A 19,422-nucleotide genomic window follows, 5' to 3' on the forward strand; every position below is an offset into this window, starting at 1 on the left:
TATCTGGCTATCTTAAAAGTATCTGGCTAACCTTAGGACTGCTCTTTGACACGTCTTATAGTTAGGCTATGTTAGCCAGATAATGCGAAAATTGTTGTTTCCAGGCTAACTTTGCCAGATTAGGCTTCTCTGTCCTTAACAAAAGCAGATCAGTTTTAGCTGGCTAAAAAATTATCTGCCTATGACAGGAGTGGTCATACCGGTAAGACTTTCAAATCCCAGTGTTTATCTGGCTAAGTGCCAATCTTAGCAGGACAAGTGCACTGAATATGGACCTCTATATAAATACATCTTATATTTATTTTCATGAATGCTGCCCTTTCATTTTAAAAACTGTCTACTGATTAACTCTGTGTTATGATGCTTTTTCTCTGTCAGAAACTGTTTTGCTACTTGGGAATTTTGTGGTCTCTAGTAATGAAGTAGGCTATCAGTATCTATGGTGTAGTGAGTAGAAAACCAGATGTATTACATAGACCTTATCCTTAGTAGATATTGCTTCTATCATTTAAGTGTGGGAAGGCATAAGAATTAAGAAACAGTCTAATGCATTACATAGAGTTTTATGGTATAAATATAATAGGAAATATTTTGCTAGCAGCAGTCTGAAATGTACCACAAGATTAAAGTGAAAAAAGATCTTTGAATCTGCTTTTCACTTCATATCCACCTGCATCATCATTATTGAAGATATTTGTTTTGAGTATTTGTACTGATAATTACTTCTGCAGGAAAGGAAAATAAAGAGAAGCCTTGTTAACCAGGAGATTTAACAAGGCCATGATTTCCCCACAGCTGCTTCCCTCACAGATATGTGTAGTTAACTTGGAAATTAATTTACATTTTATGTTTAAAGTTTCATGTTTTGAGTACAATTATATGAGATTAAGAGAGAAGAAAAAATGGTATTTATTTTATTAGGGAAGGGGTGAGTTGTCTTGCACCCGCTATGGATACCAACTGGTCCACTATGTGAACTCATATCTGATAAGTATAAAATCTGATTCTCTATGGATTTGACTCAAGTATGTTCTAAGTCTGATATTTTTGGAATGTGAGATTTAGATCATTTATCCAGAAATGATACCAGCCTTACCATAACTGCCCTCTAGATATAATGCTATTCCCAAATGTCAATAAGGCTAGAGAAACATCTTAACCTTTAAAATGGTAATAACTCAGAGTGGGAAGTCAGTTTAAATCAACCTAGAATGAAGCTAGATCTACTATACAAGCATGTTCACCCATCCATAGTTTTATATTATACTGTCATTTTAGAGGCAATTTTCAAACAGCTGCAAAGACAGCAGCTACTTTATAACCACATACCTTGTGCCTAATTTTCAAAGGAAAGTTATACAAATATTTTCCCCTTTAAAATTCTCCATAGATATACATGATTCACAGAGTTTGCACTTGCTATTTATGTGGGCAGATATTTTCTGGAAAAAAAACAAAACATGCACAGAATAGAAGATCCAATCTATGTTCATTCTTTTCTAACCCAATTCTGAATGCTCCTTCCAAGAAAGGCCTTCTCAATTCAGCTAAAACTATATGGAATAGTGTGCATATTTTTAGCCAGTGTAAATGATGGTAATTATCAGAGCCATATACATTGCTATTTACTAAGGAGAAGGAGAAGAGAGGCAACGGAGAAGGAGTGGAGAGGCACCAGAGAAGCAGCCATCAGAGGGATGCTCCCTCCCCCTCCAGACGGAGGAAGCCGGCGCCACAGAACCTGAGTCCACCCACAGACCACCCCGATCCCACCCACCATGCCATGAGAGTGAAAATATGGTGGCAACACTGGAGGTGCTTGTGCTTGAAGCTGCACACACAAAGGAGCGCAATAAAGGAGCCTGCCCCTTGTGTGCCCAAAGATCACAAACCACAATAACCCAGCTTCCTGACAGCAGCCACAATAACAATGGAGCAATTACACTCTATTGAACCCTTACTAGCACAGGGCCTAAATGGTCTGCTAAGAAGGAAAACAATAGATTTACAAAGCTGAACCTCCACAAGATGAGTAAAAACTCCTCCTCCTTCCTTCCTGCTTCATGTTTACTCTGCTTCTATTTAATGTTCAATCTCTATAAAAAGAAATCACTCTAATTAACAATTTGCCAGGAGAGTTAAATCCCTCCATTTGTTGCATATCTGAAACCTGGCTAAATAATAAAGATAACGTGCACTAAAACCAAATTTTGAATTTAAGCAATGATATATTCCACTTTCCAGGAGCTAAATGAAAAGGCGGACTACTATTGATAATTAGTAAAAAAGAACTCAAGCTAGCACCTTACAAAGTAGAGATGAGCACCATGTGTGGTTGCAATCCTAAAATCTCCAAAATTAAATTTAGGATTGGTCTACTGCCCTCCAGGCATACTACAAAAGGACTGCCTACCTCTGATTGAATTATTTGCTAAAGTATTTCCATCACCAGAATCTACTTTAATTGTAGGGGAGTTCAACTTAGAGAAACAATGGTGGCAATGTCCATCAGCTGAATCCTAGGAAAAATATAAATTTTTCTTACAAAATATTGTTCACTAACAATAAAGCAAAATAAATAAATTACTATGCAAAACAAATTCTCGGGTTATATTTAATTCTAAATTTCTCTTTTAGACTGTTAAAAATTTAATTAAAACCCCATAATTGTCCATCTCGAGAAACAACAATTTCTCTAAGGCCTCCTGCAATTAATATGCCACCACACTCATAGACAAAATCAATAAGTTAAAAAGACAATTCACTATCATTTCTCCTACAAAACTCCTGAAGACTCAAATGTATCGAAACTGGAAATCAGTCAAATCATTACTAAAATTAAACCTGTAACTCACCTTCGAGACCCAATATCAGCAAGTTCCTTGAAACAAGTTACAACATGTTATCATGTCATCAGTCACAACTTTAATTAATTGTTCACTTTCAGAAGGAATTATACCACATATATTAAAACAAGCAATAATAAAACCGATCCTAATAAGTAAGTCTGGTAGAACTGATGCTTGGGACAACTATTGTCCAATATCCAACTTGCCGTTTTTAGCAAAAGTTCTCAGGAAAACAGTATTATCCCATCTTATAAATCACCTGGAAGATCAAAATATTCTCTCCCCAAATCAATTTGGTTTTAGAAAATATCACTCAACTGAAACACTATGCCTTGAGGGCTTGACACATATGAATCATATTGGCTTGTGCTATTTGACTTAATAGCTACATTTGACACCATAGACCATAACCTGTTGTGTCATCAGATGAGAAGAATAGGGATCAATGGCTCAGTTCTCATATGGTTCACCTAATTCTTATCTAAAACAATATTCCAAGTCAAACTGAGCAAATAGGTATCTGACACCTTCCAGTATGAAACAGGAAAGGCCTCAGCACTCTCAGCAACACTATTCAATATTTATATACTCCCACTGTGTAAATTACTGATGACTTTAGTAATAACTTTCTTTTTATATGATGATGACCTACAGTTTTACATCCCAGTCTCTGGATCATTTGAAAAAACAACTTTGTTACTCTCTACCTTCATGAATGCAATACAACACAAACTATTGCAGTTTAAACTGATATTAAACCCTAAAAAACTGAAATCATTTGATTGAATAGAAATGCATTGATAGTTAAACTACCTGCCCTTGATCTGGGTAATTTTCTAATTAATCATTTAACTCAAGTATGGGATTTAGGTGTACAGGTAGATGAGAACCTCATAATGAAAATGCACATTAGTAAATTAATTAAAACAGGATACGCCAAGTTGTGTATACTACATCGGTTGAAACCATTATTAACTCTAATCTTCTCAAACATTGAATACTGTAACTCTTTACTACTAGTTCTTTCATCAAGTCACTTAAAACCACTTCATCTCTTACAAAATGCTGTAGCAAGACTAATATTAGGATCAAGGAAATGATCACATTTTACCCTCACTGATATCACTACACTGGTTACCAGTGCAATCCAGAATCTAGTATAAAGTATTAATGATCATATTCAACATCATTCACACAAATAACTCCGGATTACTAGGAGTGACTGTACAACCTTGCAATCCTCAGCAAACACTGAGATCTCAAAATAAAGGACTATTATCAGTTCCCACAATACGGTGAACACATCTGACGCAAATAGATATAATGTTTTCAGTAGCAGGTCCAAAGCTATGGCATTCTATGCCTGAGATGTTACGTATTCTACCAGATAGAAAAAAATGTAAGCATGAATTAAAAACATGGCTACAAAAACACATACAATTTAACTTAAAACCATCAGATTATACAGAACTACAAAAGGAAGGACAAAAATAATAATTGATTCATGAAGAATAAATCAACTGAGAGAATGCAAGAGTCTCATAGAAAATTTCTTTCACAGATATCCATGCCTATGAAGACCTCCTCCTCTGTAACCAATATTTGTATGTTTGTTGAGTTAGAATTATGAATGTCACTTTGTAAACCATTGTGATCTATAAATGGAATGAAGGTATATAAAATATCCAAATAAATAAATAAATAGATTTGAAAATAGAACCCTCTACCCCATCCTGTACATCTTTATTTTAAGGTATTGAAACAAGAAACATATCACATGGTTCAGATAGAAGAATGCAGCGTAATGCTTCTCATTTTTGATTGATCATATCTCCTTGAGGTTAGATACTTGTGGAGATAGCACTACATAGAAATGTAATTCAAAATCAGCTGGAGATTGTGATGTCTGAAAAGGAAAATGGGGAGAGTCAAAGATGGTGGCATGACTTGTCGAGTGGCTTTTTTCTTCCGATGTGGTTTCTCATTTGATTTGTATTTTGCTTCCTAAGAGGAAGAGGAGATAGGGGAACTATCCCTCTAAATTGAGAGCCTTGTTCTCAGGATAACTGACCTTAATTGATTTGCCAGTTGTTCATTTGGAGCAATTACATGGGAGCTAGACCCCACTGTTGACCTGCATGTCATTTCAGCTTAGGGGAGAAGTATGATTGAGCTCCTTGAATTATCAGCCACTGTAGTTGCCTGAGGCATCAGGGCATTTGGAGTATAGTTCACTGCTTTTGCATGATGTTGTGCAAGAACATGAAAGAAGTGTATGACCCTACGAGAGGTTCCGCAGAGCTTTACAGCAGTAGAGGGAGGCAATGGTGTTGTGCTGCAGGACTGCGAGTAGGAGCTGATGTTAAAGGTAGCCCTGTGAATCCTGGGACTGAGTCTGTGGAGTCTGCAGAGGGGCTAGCAGTCAAGTTAGCCAACAAACCTCTGCTGAATCATGGTAACTTTCTGGTTGTTACCTTAGGCAGTAGTTGAACTGTGCTAGTAAAGATGGATTCTACTCACTCAAAATGTAATATTGCATGTTGGATATTAATTTGCTGATTAAAACTGTGTCAGGACTTGTCCAGAACCAGTCTGAGGTCCCTCATTAGCTTAGGGGGAATATTTAAGATATTAAAAAGGAAGTATATGACATAAAAATGTGAATGCATTTTTAATTCAAGACAAAAGTATGATTTATAAGAAAATTGAACAAATGGAAAACTATGCTAGACATCTGAAGTTCTGTTTTCTGAATTTCCCTCAAGTGATAGGATCTTCTGCGAGAGATTTGATAAATACTTTGCAAAAATCATTGGGTCTTCCTGCTGCAAATTGTCTCCTTTAATTTAAGTGAGGTTATTTTGCCTGGAGAGAGATGGAATGAAGATCAAAGGATGATGCTTGAAAGAAGCCCAATCTCTTCAGATAGCTGGATGTATCTGTGATTTTTTAAGATTTCACACAGATGGTGGAGGAAAGAGCTATTTTATTAGCATTTTTTGTATTTCAGCAGGATTTAAATATAATTAGGTGACTGTTTTTCTGAAACAAAAAAAAAAAATCCCATGAGACATTCATTCTTGGCACTTTCTTTTTGCTTCAGTATCCCTGTAAATGCATTGTGAAATATACTGGTGTGAGTTCACATTTTTCCACAGACCAGTTACATATGTTTTTAGATCAGAAAAAGCTTGTGCTGATCATGTGTATTTCCAGACAACAATGCCAATGCCTTTACCTTGTTGATTTTTCCTTTTTAATTTAATTTTCTTTTTCTTTCTTTTGCCCAGTTTGAGGACTAATATTGGCTATATAAGTTTACCAAGTTTGTTTCTATTCTTGTTATAGTGGGATTGATCGTATTTTTTGCTTAACCTATGTTGCTGGCATAAGTGTTAATGCTGTAATTGTAAAAACAAGCAAAAAAGAATCAACTGGAGATATGAATACTTTGTGTAAAATGTACTAGATGTTTTAGGATTTCTTTTACTACATTAGTTAATAATGCTTCCAGCACAGAGAGCTTTTATTTTGCACTCAGTCACTACTACTGAGGCTTTACTAGTCACATTTAGACAAGAACCTGTTGTCAGGTCAAATGCACTATGCAGTGTTCCCAGAGACACAAATGGGAGAAAGCAGAGTTTCTCAGTTTTTCATGTCCTGTAGGGATGTGCAGAGGCAAAAGTTTTATTTTGGTTTGTTTATTCATTTTGAAGACCACAATCATTCATTGGATATGCTTTTGACTAATTTTTTTTTTTTTGTTTTTCTTTGTGTTATTTCTTCATTCATTTCCCATTAAAGTTAACGGGGGAAGCAATACAGTCTATTTTGGGCTCCCAAATTGGGGTTTTCTAAACATTTCTAAAGAAATTTGTGGGGAGACATCATCAGAAGAGTGAAGGGCATGCTAATTCACCAATACTGTGTCAACATGGCACCAAAACTGGCATGAATATCCCAAGGAACTGTAATGCAGTGGCATAGCGAGGGTTTCCGGTGCCTAGGGGTCAATGCCTTTGTGCACTTCCCTTGCACCCCCACCTTCATCCTTATATTAATGCTTAAGATTAAAGAAAGTCATACTAATACAAACCCCAAAAAAAGAAATTAACTGAGAGACTGTTGTAAACAGTTTAAGGTGTTACGGTCCCGGTCGCGTGTGCCGCGACCAGGCCCTTACCTCCATGTTCCTGGTCCCGCTCCCGGTTCAGCTGGTGGAGTTTGCGGCCTGTGTGGTGGCGTCCCCGCGGGGGTGACGCCGGTGGGAGATCTTCAGTGGATGCCCTGTCCCTAGGCGCGCCCGTGCGCAAGAAGGACACTTTTGTAGGCCTGTTCCCGCCATTCAAAGCTCCGCCCGCTTCCTGACGTCAGACGCCGCGGCCTATGTAAGCCGGCCGCGGACCCTCAGTCTTGGCCTTGCAACGGGGTTACCTTGCGGTTCCCAGTTGCTCCATGCCCCGGAGTGTGTTACTACTTGCCGGTAGTTGCTCCGTTCCAACCTGTTTCCTGCTTCAGACTTGCTTACGTTCCAGCCTGGTTCCTGCTTCAGACTTTGCTTCAGTTCCTGCCTGGTTCCAGTACCCGTGTCTTGCTTCAGTTCCTGCCTGGTTCCAGTATCCGTGCCTTGCTTCAGTTCCTGCTTGATTCCAGTACCCGTGTCTTGCTTCAGTTCCTGCCTGGTTCCAGTACTCGAGTCTTGCTCCAGTTCCCTGCCTGGTTCCAGTTCCCAAGCCTGCTTGTTCCTGATCCAGCTACAGTACTCGCCTAAGCCAGCGGCTGGGCTCCTCCCGGGGGGGCTCCGGCTTCCAGGGTGAAGTCTCACCACCGATCACCTAAGTCCCAGTGGCTGGGCTCCTACGGGCTCCTCCCAGGGGAGCACTGGCTTCCAGGGTGAAGATCATCATTCACATCCTGCCTGATATCCGCCTCCCGGCCTGCTGATACACTGAGAATATAGTCCACCTCTCCCCAGTCTCCTGCAGGCTGGCCCAAGGGTCCACTAAAACCGTTTTTCCATAACATAAGGGGCAGAAACTTCTATGTGGGCCGGGTCAAAACCCTGAAGATCCTCAGTAGCCTACAAGCCAGAAGAGGCAAGGTCCCAGGTAGTCCACACCATTCTGATACCTATGCTCTACTCTCCCCCCCCCCAGGCTAAGCCCAGCAGCACTGCACTCCCCACCCCAATACTAGAAGTGAAGACTAAAAAATTCACCTGAGGCACAAAAAGACAGTTTCCCCTCACTCTGTTGAACTCAAGTGCATGAGAAGTAACCCCACCAGCAGGAGCCTGCTGCCCAGTGGCATTGCCAGAATCAAATTGGGGGGGGGGGGCCCAAAGTTAACATGGGTGGGCTCTAGGCATACAGTTGTACTCTTATCCATTAAATAATGCACCTGACAATGAATTTCTAAGCAGTGTGCAACAGCCATCATGTATCATGTGATGCTTTAAAATATTTTAATTAAATTATTTTAAGCACATCAATTTTAAAAATTCCTTATTAATCTGTATTAATTTAGTAAAGTATATAAATATAAAATATTGGTTAAAAACTAAATAAAGAATTCTTAACAGAAACATCAGATCCAATCATGTAATAAAACAAATATCAGTGTATTCTTTTATAAATCCTCTTTCTAAAACAGTAGAGAATATCAAAACTACAATAAAACAGCAATAATCAAAATAATGGCAAGAACTTAAGATTTGCAATGGGTGTAGAACAGAGCTAGGACATGCAAAAAATATATATATTCAAATTCTGGTGTCACCTCAGTAACAGCAAAACAAACTCCCTCCAATGCCAAGCACTTTATGAATGAACTCAAACCACCATAGAATCATAGAAACATAGAAGTGACTTATGGCCCATCCAGTCTGCCTAGCAAGCTCCCATAGTTATCAGTTTCCCATACTTATCAGTTACCCAGACCACCAAGTTCTGGTCCCCTGCTGGTTGCTGCCTGAGCCCAACTTCCCTTCCAAACCCCTCCCCCCCCCCCCCCCCCCCCCCCACCTTCCGTTGAAGCAGAGAGCAATGCTGGAGCTACATCAGGAAAACAAAACACCCAGAACCTTGTTATATCATGTCATAACAGCAGTAATCAGGACTCAAACAGCAGCAACCTTATCTTTGAAAAGGCAGCAATATAATTATTCACCAAGACATAAAATGCTAATACACATCCTATGAAAAGGCAGCAATCCAAATACTATACCAGGCCCTAAAACACTAATACACTACCTAGTGGACAAACAACAAAATGGACTGCTACAAATCCCTACATACTAGCCGAAATACTGCACCTCTATCACACATTCACAACACAGATCGACTTTTACGTAATACAGAATAAGGGACTACAAATTAGAAACAGAAACATGAGACAAAACTGAAATGGAAGGTCTGAGAAATCAGAGACTCTGTGAACAGTGGAATACTGAAAAAAAGCAAAATATAAACATATAAGAAATGCACATTTCCAAAGATGGCATATTCTAATCACTGAAAGTCAAAACAATTTTTTGCACCTCTGTTGTCTGATTTATTTTACTAATTGGTTGGTCCCTGTCTCTTTTTTTCTCCTTGTCTGTCTTTTCCTAATTCCTTTCTCAGGGTCTCTTTTGTTCTTTTTGTTTCTTCTCTCTCCCTCTGTCTTCTTTTCTTCCTTCCTCATACCACACAGAGGTTATCTCTCCCATGCACTGTCCTACACACATGCTTTCTCTCATACAAGCTCTCATTCTCACATGCTCTTTTTCAAAGTCTCCCACTCAGGTTCCCACTCACACACAGCATCTCACTCTCACATGCAGTCTCCCACTCCTATACAACAGGCTTTCACTCTCACATGATCTTACACACAAGCTCCTATTCTGACAAACACACACACACACACACACACACACACACACACACACACACTCTCTCTTGCTCTCATTCTTACATGCTCTCTCTCACACACAGACTCCCATTCGCACATAAACAAGTTTTCTCACATGTGGGCTCCTACTCCCAATGTAGGTTCTTCACTCCCACATGTTCTCTCTCACATATACACACATCAGCAGCAGGGCCGGTGCTAGGGGATTTGGCACCCTAGGCGAGCCTTCTTCCTTGCGCCCCCCCCCCCTCCGGTCTCGGCCCAGACTCCTACCTCATTCTCAATCACGCCCGCTGACTGGGGTTTTCTGGGTCGCGAGCAGATTGGGCACTGCTTGCGGCCCGCCAAATCTCCACTCCTCTTTGCCACCACTTGCGGCCCCATATGGCTCGCACCCAGTGGCGCACCAAGGGTCTCCGGCGCCCAGGGGCCAATGCATTTGTGTGCCACAGAAAATCAGTGGCATCTCTAGACAGAAGAATTTGTTTTGGGTGGGGGGGAGCCAAAATGACATTTCTTCATCACACCCACCTCTATAGCATGGATCCTGCTTTAAAATTGGTTATAAAAAAAAGTGTTGTTAAAAAAAGTCCAAAGGGTCCTCTGCATTATTTTAAAAAGCTGGCCAGTTTCACACTTCTAGTAAAACTACTATAAAATTATTTGATAGCCTCATTCAACTAATTCTATATGGATTATGAGAGTGAAATCTGGAATTTATAGGAAGGGACAGACTGTCAATACAAATCCTGCACCTCCAGTTCTGTATCTCTGTGCATCCACTGAAATTCCCCCAAACAATGGAGCTTGGATGTTTCCCTTACAGCTCATCATACTAAAAGATATTTTCAAATTCTGGTGTCACCTCACAGCAACAGCAGCACAAACACCTTCCACTGCCAGACACATTGTGAACTAACACAAAGCACCGCAAAAAAGACACCCAAAATCTATACTGCAATCCCATCATAACATAACAGTAATAACACCAAGGACTCAAACAACAATAACCCTACCTGTGAATAAGCAAGGGTAAATATTACACTGGGTCCTAGAATACAAATACACCACCTACTGAGGAAACAAAACAAACCCAATTGCTATAGATCTCTATACAGACACTATATGCAAGCAGAATCTCTCATCATGGTCACACACACAGAGCAGAGACAGACCCTCACCAAATACAGAATACAAAATAAAGGAGCACAAATTAGAAAAAACTGAAATGGAAACCCCAAGAATCCAGACTCTGTGTATTAGCAATGGAAAAACAGAACAACCATTCCTCATAAAACAAATAAAATCAAGAAACAAAGCATCAGTTATAATAGTAAAACCATACTAATAAAATATTTTAAAACTACTGATAAATAGAATTTCTATTAATTAAAATCATATACATTTTTTACAATTTCCCAAACACCAATAAAATATTTCAAAACAGTACATATATCAAATAACACACAATAATTAAAACTAATAAGGATTTTAAAAAGCCCCTGCTGTCCATACATGGGAGCTCTTGATTTCCAGTCACCCTGATATTGCCGAGGATTAGGAGGTTATCCTCTCTCTCTCACACATACTCACATGTCCATTCTCTCTCACACATACACTGTCACATACATACACAGTCATGCTCTTATACCCAACCATAACCTCTCGCTCTCACAGACACTGACACACTCAGGCTCTAAGGCACTCTCTCCCCCTCCACACACCCCCCCACACAAACTCTTACTCCCCTGGATTTTCTCATACACACTCATGCTCTCACTCTCACTGGCTCCCTCACAAACACACAAACACACACTGCCAGGCAAGCTCCCACTCATTCTCACACAGACACACACACACACACACACACAGGCAAGCTCCTAGTCATTCTCACACTGAACCCCAGGCAGGCTCCCATTCATTTTCACACCACTCCCTCCCCATCCCCCAGGCATGCACACATTCATTCTCACACACACAGACCCCCAGGCAGGCACCAATTTATTCTCACACACACACATACACCACAAACAGGCAGGCACCTATTCTCACACATACAAACCCCAGGAAGACACCCATACATTCTCATTCACAGACACACCCTCAGGCAAGCACCCATGCATTCACACACATACACCGCCAGGCAGACTCCCATTCATACACATGCACACACTAAAGGCAGTGACCCCCTCTCTTTCTTTTGCCAGCAACCTCAGAGCCTCTCTCATTCTTCTGCTGCCACTGTCACTGCTGCTGTATGGCTATTGCGGAGGTGCTGATTGCTGCCATTGGCACTGAAGCACATTCTGCTGCCTCCTCTGTGCAGGCCCCATGGGCTTCCAGTTCCTCTATGCTGATCTCGTACATTGTGAGATCCGCATAGAGAAAGTGCTACTCTTGCACATTCCCAAAGATTACATGTGCCAATCAGTAAAAAGTAATTTATTTCTTTTTACATTTGCTGTCTGATCTTAGTTTTCTAATCGGTTGGTCACAGGCTTTTTTTTTTTCCACCTTCCCTTTCTTATTTTTTTGCCAATTCCTTTTATAACATATTTCTTTTCTCTCCATCTGTCTGCTTCCCTCAAACACACAGTCAGGTTCTCATTCTCACACACTTTCTCTCTCACACATACACAGGCACTCATTCTCACATGCTGTCCCTCATACAATCATTTATACACAGTCTCTCTCTTGCACATGCTGTCTAACTCTCACTCCCACATGCTGTGTTGCTCAAGCACAGGTTCTCACTGTCACTTGCTCTCTCTCATACAATCATTCCTACACACAGGCTCTCACTGTCACATGCTCTCTCTCATACAATCATTCCTACACACAGGCTCTCACTGTCACATGCTGACTCACTCACTCACACACACACACACACACACACACACAGGCTCTCTCTCACTCCTACATGCTGTCTTGCTCAAGCACAGGCTCTCACTATCACATGCTGTCTCTCACACACACAGAGGCTCTCCCATGCTGTCTCTGCAAACATTCAGGTCTTCACTCCCACACACACACACACACACAGTCTCTCAACTCATCTCATACACGCACACATGCACACTGTACAAACCCTCAGTCTCTCTCTCACCTCTGGGCCTCCTCTTCACGGGCCACTGCAGGATGGGCTCTGCAGCGGCCCCGGTCTTCTCGAGCCGCGCTGATCCTCTTCTGCACGTGGCTGATGCTCCTCCTCCTTCCGGCAGGCGGCTGATGCTCCTCCTCCTTCCTGCCCACGCGGCTCCGGCAACATTTTTCTTCCGGGGCCGCGCGGGCAGGAAGGAGGAGGAGCATCAGCCAATGCAGGAACTTCTCCTCCTTCCTGCCCGCGCGGCCCCGGAAGAAAAATGTTGCCGGGGCCGCGCGGGCAGGAAGGAGGAGAAGTTCCTGCATTGGCTGATGCTCCTCCTCCTTCCTGCCCGCGCGGCCCCGGAAGAAAAATGTTGCCGGAGCCGCGCGGGCAGGAAAGAGGAGGAGCACCAGCATGTTTAGACGCGACTGTACCACGGTCCTGCCGATCTTCTTGCTGTGTGTATCCGGCACACAGCATAGCAGTAGTTCACCGCTCAGCCGCTATTGGGATGACGTCCACCGGCGGCCATTGGCCATCAGCGGCTCGGCGCCCCCTAATGCTCAGCGCCCTAGGCGATCGCCTAGTTCGCCTAGTGTTTCCGCCGGCCCTGATCAGCAGTATGGTTATGCTCCTTTCTCCTTTCTCCATCTCTATCAACCTCTTCGCCAAACATCAAAATAGCAAGACTAGACCTCTCTCGTAGATGTGCTTTCTCTGTAGCAGGACCTATACTTTGGAACTCACTCTCAAATTGCATACATCTATTAAGCAACAGAAAAGAATTCAAAAAGGCCATAAAAACTAGGGTTATGCATTCGTCCTGGTTCGGGGAGCACGAAACCTGAAGGAATTTTTTTGGGTTTAGTGTGCACTAACGAAAAAATGTTAACAATGGAGAAGGTACAGAAAAGGATGACCAAAATGATAAAGGGGATGATTCCATTACTGTTTTCTCTTCATTTCTAATCCAATAAGGTGGGGCATGGGACTATGGGGTGGGGGGAGCAGTCTCCAAAAGGCCCCAGTTTACATATCCAGTCTAAAATATAAAAAAACACAATAGCAGCACCTTAGTCTGTTAATTTCTGAAAGTTTACTTAAATTAGCTTTGCTCTCAAAATATGATAAAGAAAATAATAGATGCAAACATTTTTATTCTCTATTTCTGTTCATTTTTAGAGGTGTTTATGGTCATTACAGTGGTCAACGTCCATGGATTACTGGAGACGAATGTATTGTGGATCTCATTACTGATATTATTGGTATGTATAATGAGAAAACTAAAATACCAGCTATGTTGTGTTCACTCAATAAAGTTCTATATATCAAATGTCACTGTTGCAATGGCAATGGAGGAAGAAAGGTTTATTTACATGAATATTATTTAATTATATGAAGATTTTCTTTACAAGATGTACAGCCAGTAATGATGCTTAAGTTTTCATCCCACAACCAAGCCACACTTATTTATTTATTGCTATTTATTTAAAATATATATCCTGCCATATCTTCAGTTCTAAGTAGGTAACAAGTAATATAGCCATAAGTAAAACACATAAAAAAGTCCATAAAATAGAACATAATCTATAAAACAAAAAAAAAAAAAAGTCAAGCAGTAAACTCATTAAATAACACCACTAGCCTGTCAAAACTCTGAAATTTTTTATAAAAGCAATGTCTCAGCCAATTTTCAACATTTTCATAAATCCTGTAATCTAAGTCTACATCTCAAAGTTCTGCACAAATAAGTATGTTTCAACAGCATCCAAAACCTGAGGGTAAATGATTCAGATTTTAATTCATAAAACAGGGAGTTCCACAGAAAAAGGCCAATTGCACTAAATACTCTAGCTGTAGATTCAGAAAGATGAACTGCCTAAAGGAGGATAATATCTCTACATACATTTTGAAATGAGGACTTTGATACGTGCTCTGTCTTATGAATCTTTAAAAAAGCATTGAAACATTTAAGTGTCAACCCATGAATTGCCTTAAATATAAGCATTAAAATCTTACACTTCACCCTCAACAGATAGGTAACTAGTGTAACTTAGACCAGGAGAAATACAGTCATAAATCCATGCTCCAGATACAATTTATGTGGCCTCATTTTGAACAATCTGTAAGGACTAACATGTTGTATGATAAACCAATATATAAGGCATTACATTAATCAAGAGAGGAAGTTACCAAAGCATGCATATCTATTTTAAGATCAGACTCTGATAAAAAAAAAAAATGTTTTACCTAGAAGAGCATGGAAAGCTTCTGAAAAGAGTTCTTTACCAGGAAACTACAGACCGGTTAGCCTGACTTCAGTGACATGAAAAATAGTGGAAAGTGTTCTAAAGATAAAAATCACAGAACATATTAGAAAGACATGGTTTAATGGAACAAAGTCAGCATGGCTTTTCCCAAGGCAAGTCTTGCCTCACAAATCTGCTTCACTTTTTTGAAGGAGTTAATAAACATGTGGATAAAGGTGAACTGGTAGATGTAGTATACTTGGATTTTCAGAAGGCGTTTGACACAGTTCCTCATGAGAGGCTTCTAGGAAAAGTAAAAAGTCATGGGATAGGTGGCGATGTCCTTTGTGGATTACAAACTGGCTAAAAGACAGGAAACAGAGAGTAGGATTAAATGGACAATATTCTCAGTGGAAAGGTGTATATAGCGCAGTGCCTCAAGGATCTGTACTAGGACCTGTGCTTTTTAATATATTTATAAATGATTTGGAAAAGAATACAACGAGTGAGGTAATCAAATTTGCAGATGACACAAAATTATTCAGAGTGGTTAAATCACAAGCAGATTGTGATAAATTGCAGGAGGACCTTGTAAGACTGGAAAATTGGGCATCCAAATGGCAGATGAATTTAATGTGGATAAGTACAAGTTGTTGCATATAGGAAAAAATAACCCATGCTGTAGTTACATGATGTTAGGTTCCATATTAGAAGCTCCGAGCTACCACCCAAGAAAGAGATTTAGGCATTTAGTGGATAATACTTTTAAATTGTCAGCCGTTTTGACTGCTGTGGCAGTCAAAAAACAAACAGAATGTTAGGAATTATTAGAAAGGGAAAGGTGAATAAAACATATGATGTTATAATGCCTCTGTATCGCTCCATGGTGAGACCGCACCTTGAATACTATGTACAATTCTGGTCGCCACATCTCCAGAAAGATATAGTTGTGATGGAGCAGGTACAAAGAAGGGCGACCAAGATGATAAAGGGGACGGAACTGCTCCCCTATGAGGAAAGACTAAAGAGGTTAGAGCTGTTCAGCTTGGAGAAGAGACAGCTGAGGGGGGATAAAATAGAGGTCTTTAAAATCATGAGAGTTTTAATACAGGTAAATGTGAGCCAGTTATTTACTTTTTCGGATAATAGAAGGACTAGGGGGCACTCGATGAAGTTAGCATGTAGCACATTTAAAACTAAGCGGAGAAAATTCTTTTTCACTCAACGCACAATCAAACTCTGGAATTTGTTGCCAGGGGATATGGTTAGTGCAGTTAGTGTAGCTGGGTTTAAAAAGGTTTGGATAAGTTCTTGGAGGAGAATTCCATTACCTGCTATTAATCAAGTTGACTAAGAAAATAGCCACTGCTATTGCTAGCATCAGTAGCATGAGATATACTTAGTTTTTGTGTACTTGCCAGGTAGTTGTAGCCTGGATTGACCACTGTTGGAAACAGGATGCTGGGCTTGATAGACCCTTGGTCTGACCTTATGTTCTTATGAGAGCAAAGGGAATGTGTTATATCAAGCAACAATCCTAAGGTGCACACTTGATTGGAAATCAAGATCTTGTTAGATGTTATATCAGATAAGGGATATCAAGCCAGATAAAAGATCTCCATCTCCTTGATATTTAGTAACAGTTTATGATCAGTTATCCATTCATATACTTCATCAAGGCACTTTGTAATCTTGGAAAGGGCCTCAGTGATATTAGGATGAATTGGGACAGAGAACTGGATGTTGTTGTAAAATCTGTATCCAACACCCAGATTGGAGAGCAATGTACAATGATATTAAATACTGATATTGAATAAAGTAGCAGAGAGTGCAGAGCCCTGAGGGACTCCAGTCTGTACAAGAAAAGGGAAGACTGACCTCTGTAACTGAGCAGAAAGAAAAGATACAAACTAAGCTAATACTCGTGACTAAAGATGTATGCTCTTTAAACATAGGATCAGGGGCTGATATTATCTAATGACATATTTAGCGCTACTTAGCCAGCTAAATAGGGACTTATTCAGCTAAGTTGCAGCTGCTGAATATCTGGCTATGTTTAGTGGCTGCCACTTAACAGGATAGTTATTTATCCAGATAATTAGATAGACAGATATATTGGGGGATTGGATCAATGGGTGGATTGCATCGGGACTAAGTATCTGGTTACCTTAACCAAATAGTCTATATTACGAAACTATGTTACCGGACTTTAATGGCACTTCCTATAGTGTTAACATATACATTTTCCAAAGATGTATATATGTGCCTCACTGTAAACCATTGTGATGTATTCCACTTAACGACGGTATAGGAAAGATTTTAAATAAATAAATAAATAAATAAATAAATAAATAAATATTCAAACTTACCTGGTTAATTAGAACACTCACCGGCAATTTTTTATGATGGTGTAAATTTCAAAGGCTCGCACAATTGGTGTGATTCTGTGACTTTTCATCATTTATCATGACATTCAATTTCTGAAAATTTAACCACCCCACTCTCTTTAGTTTTTGCTCCACTTCTGTCACACCCTACAACAGCCAACATGCGCATTTTCGTGCTGGTGAATGTTTCTCTCTTTCCTTGCATCCTGATTTGTTTTGAGAGATATTTTGAGCTCTACCGATTCCATGGCAGTTGCATGGGTGATTCTACAAATCAATGCAACTCTCTCCACTCCATTCCCCTCACATCCTACTCTGCCCCCTGCAAAGTTGCATCATCTACAGCATGTCTCTGATTGCCATGCATATTGTTATTATTCCTCCTTGTTTTAGCAACAAAACATGTATCCTACTCTTGGAGTTCACACTCTAGTTTGAATTCCTAGACAGTGAGTTTCCCAACACCTATAAAACTTGCCCACATGTCAGTAGGCGAACAGCTCATTCCAACAAAAGCCAGGTGCTGATTTTTTGCAGTTTATGGCTTCTAATCCAGATTAAGTATGGCCAGAAATAAAAATAGAAAGAGTAATTATAGATGTAAAAGTACCTCACAATAGGAATCAAGATGAGCAGAAAGAAACACTCACTGACACAAAATACATGCCACTGGCAGTTATAGGGTGTGACCAAATGTGACTTAAAAACTGAGGGGGTGGAGAGTCAAATATTCAGAAATCAAAGGTTGTCACATAATCTTATTATTAGTAGTAATGACATGCAAGGTCCTGAATTCACTTTCCCTAAAGCAGTGGGTAAAATAGAGAGTTGAAACAAAGGCAAGTATTTATATAATAAGAATCTTTTATAAGAGATATGCAAGCATGTTACAAAGTTAAATTACAGAGAATGGTACAAATGCCTTACAGAGAGAGAGAGAGAGAGGGAAGAGAAGGGGGAAGGTGTGTTAGAGGTTATAAAGGTCTATAAAGGTCTGTAAAGGTTGTCTGTATCTGCCTTCTTATTTACTGATAGTTCTTGATGGTTTTAGCCTTTGTTAGACAAAAGCTGTAATTAGGCCATTTTGTGTCTCTTTGTGTTGTTTGAGATGATTGGATCAGATTTATATTCAAGTTAATCAACCTGATTAGATCAAGTTAGGTACTGTACATGTGTTTAGTATATCATACAATACATGTAGGACCAACTTGAAATACATTGTTGATATGTACAATGCTGACAGTCATTAATGATGAAGTCACAGAGCCACAACTTGCAGCGTTCAGGTACACTAAGTATACGAGCCTTTATACTTCTCAATTACATAACAATGTGCCTGTGGCGATTCTAGTGAAACTGTACTTCAATGTGAAATATGTCATCAAATGTCTATAAAAACACCTTTTAAAATGTGAAAGATATTTTAATTTGTATTGTATGTAATCTGCACAGGCAGATATCCTTCTCTGTCACTAGCACATTCACACATATACATAGGCATATTTCATCTCTGTCACACATACATGCATAGTCACACCCACATATCACAAACATTCTCTCAGGTGCAGACTCCCTTTCTCACTTAAATACATAGACACATTATCTCACACACACATACTGTCTCTTTCTCACTCACATAGATAAAACCATATACTGTCAATTACACACACCAACACAAAAACACACATCAAATATACAGTGATCCACAGAAACTCAGAAACACGCACCTGCATAAACTCATGCGCACACAGACACTGACAGCTCATAAAAACACACATAAAAACAAACACAGAGACACTCACACATATAAAAACAAATACATGCACCACTGGCACTAGTACAGTTAGCAAAGTCTTAAAAGGGATCTGAATTTTAAATAGAATACTCATAGTGCAAATTCAGAGGCAAAATACAAAATCAAGAGTGTGGCTATGTTTGTGTGTAGGCTAGTGGATCAG

General features: G+C 39.8%; 1 protein-coding gene across 3 annotated transcripts in view; it reads left to right on the forward strand.

Annotated features, from left to right (window-relative positions):
* Positions 1 to 19,422, forward strand: part of KYNU (kynureninase) — a 227,840-nt gene that overhangs the window by 37,757 nt on the left and 170,661 nt on the right. For all 3 annotated transcript variants that reach the window (XM_029605405.1, XM_029605408.1, XM_029605407.1), the window contains exon 5: positions 14,011 to 14,093. In XM_029605405.1, the coding sequence (XP_029461265.1) occupies positions 14,011 to 14,093 (83 nt within the window). The remainder of the gene's footprint in view (positions 1 to 14,010; positions 14,094 to 19,422) is intronic.

This window comes from Rhinatrema bivittatum, chromosome 6 (assembly GCF_901001135.1).
Source record: "Rhinatrema bivittatum chromosome 6, aRhiBiv1.1, whole genome shotgun sequence".
Taxonomy (NCBI): Eukaryota; Metazoa; Chordata; class Amphibia; order Gymnophiona; family Rhinatrematidae; genus Rhinatrema; species Rhinatrema bivittatum.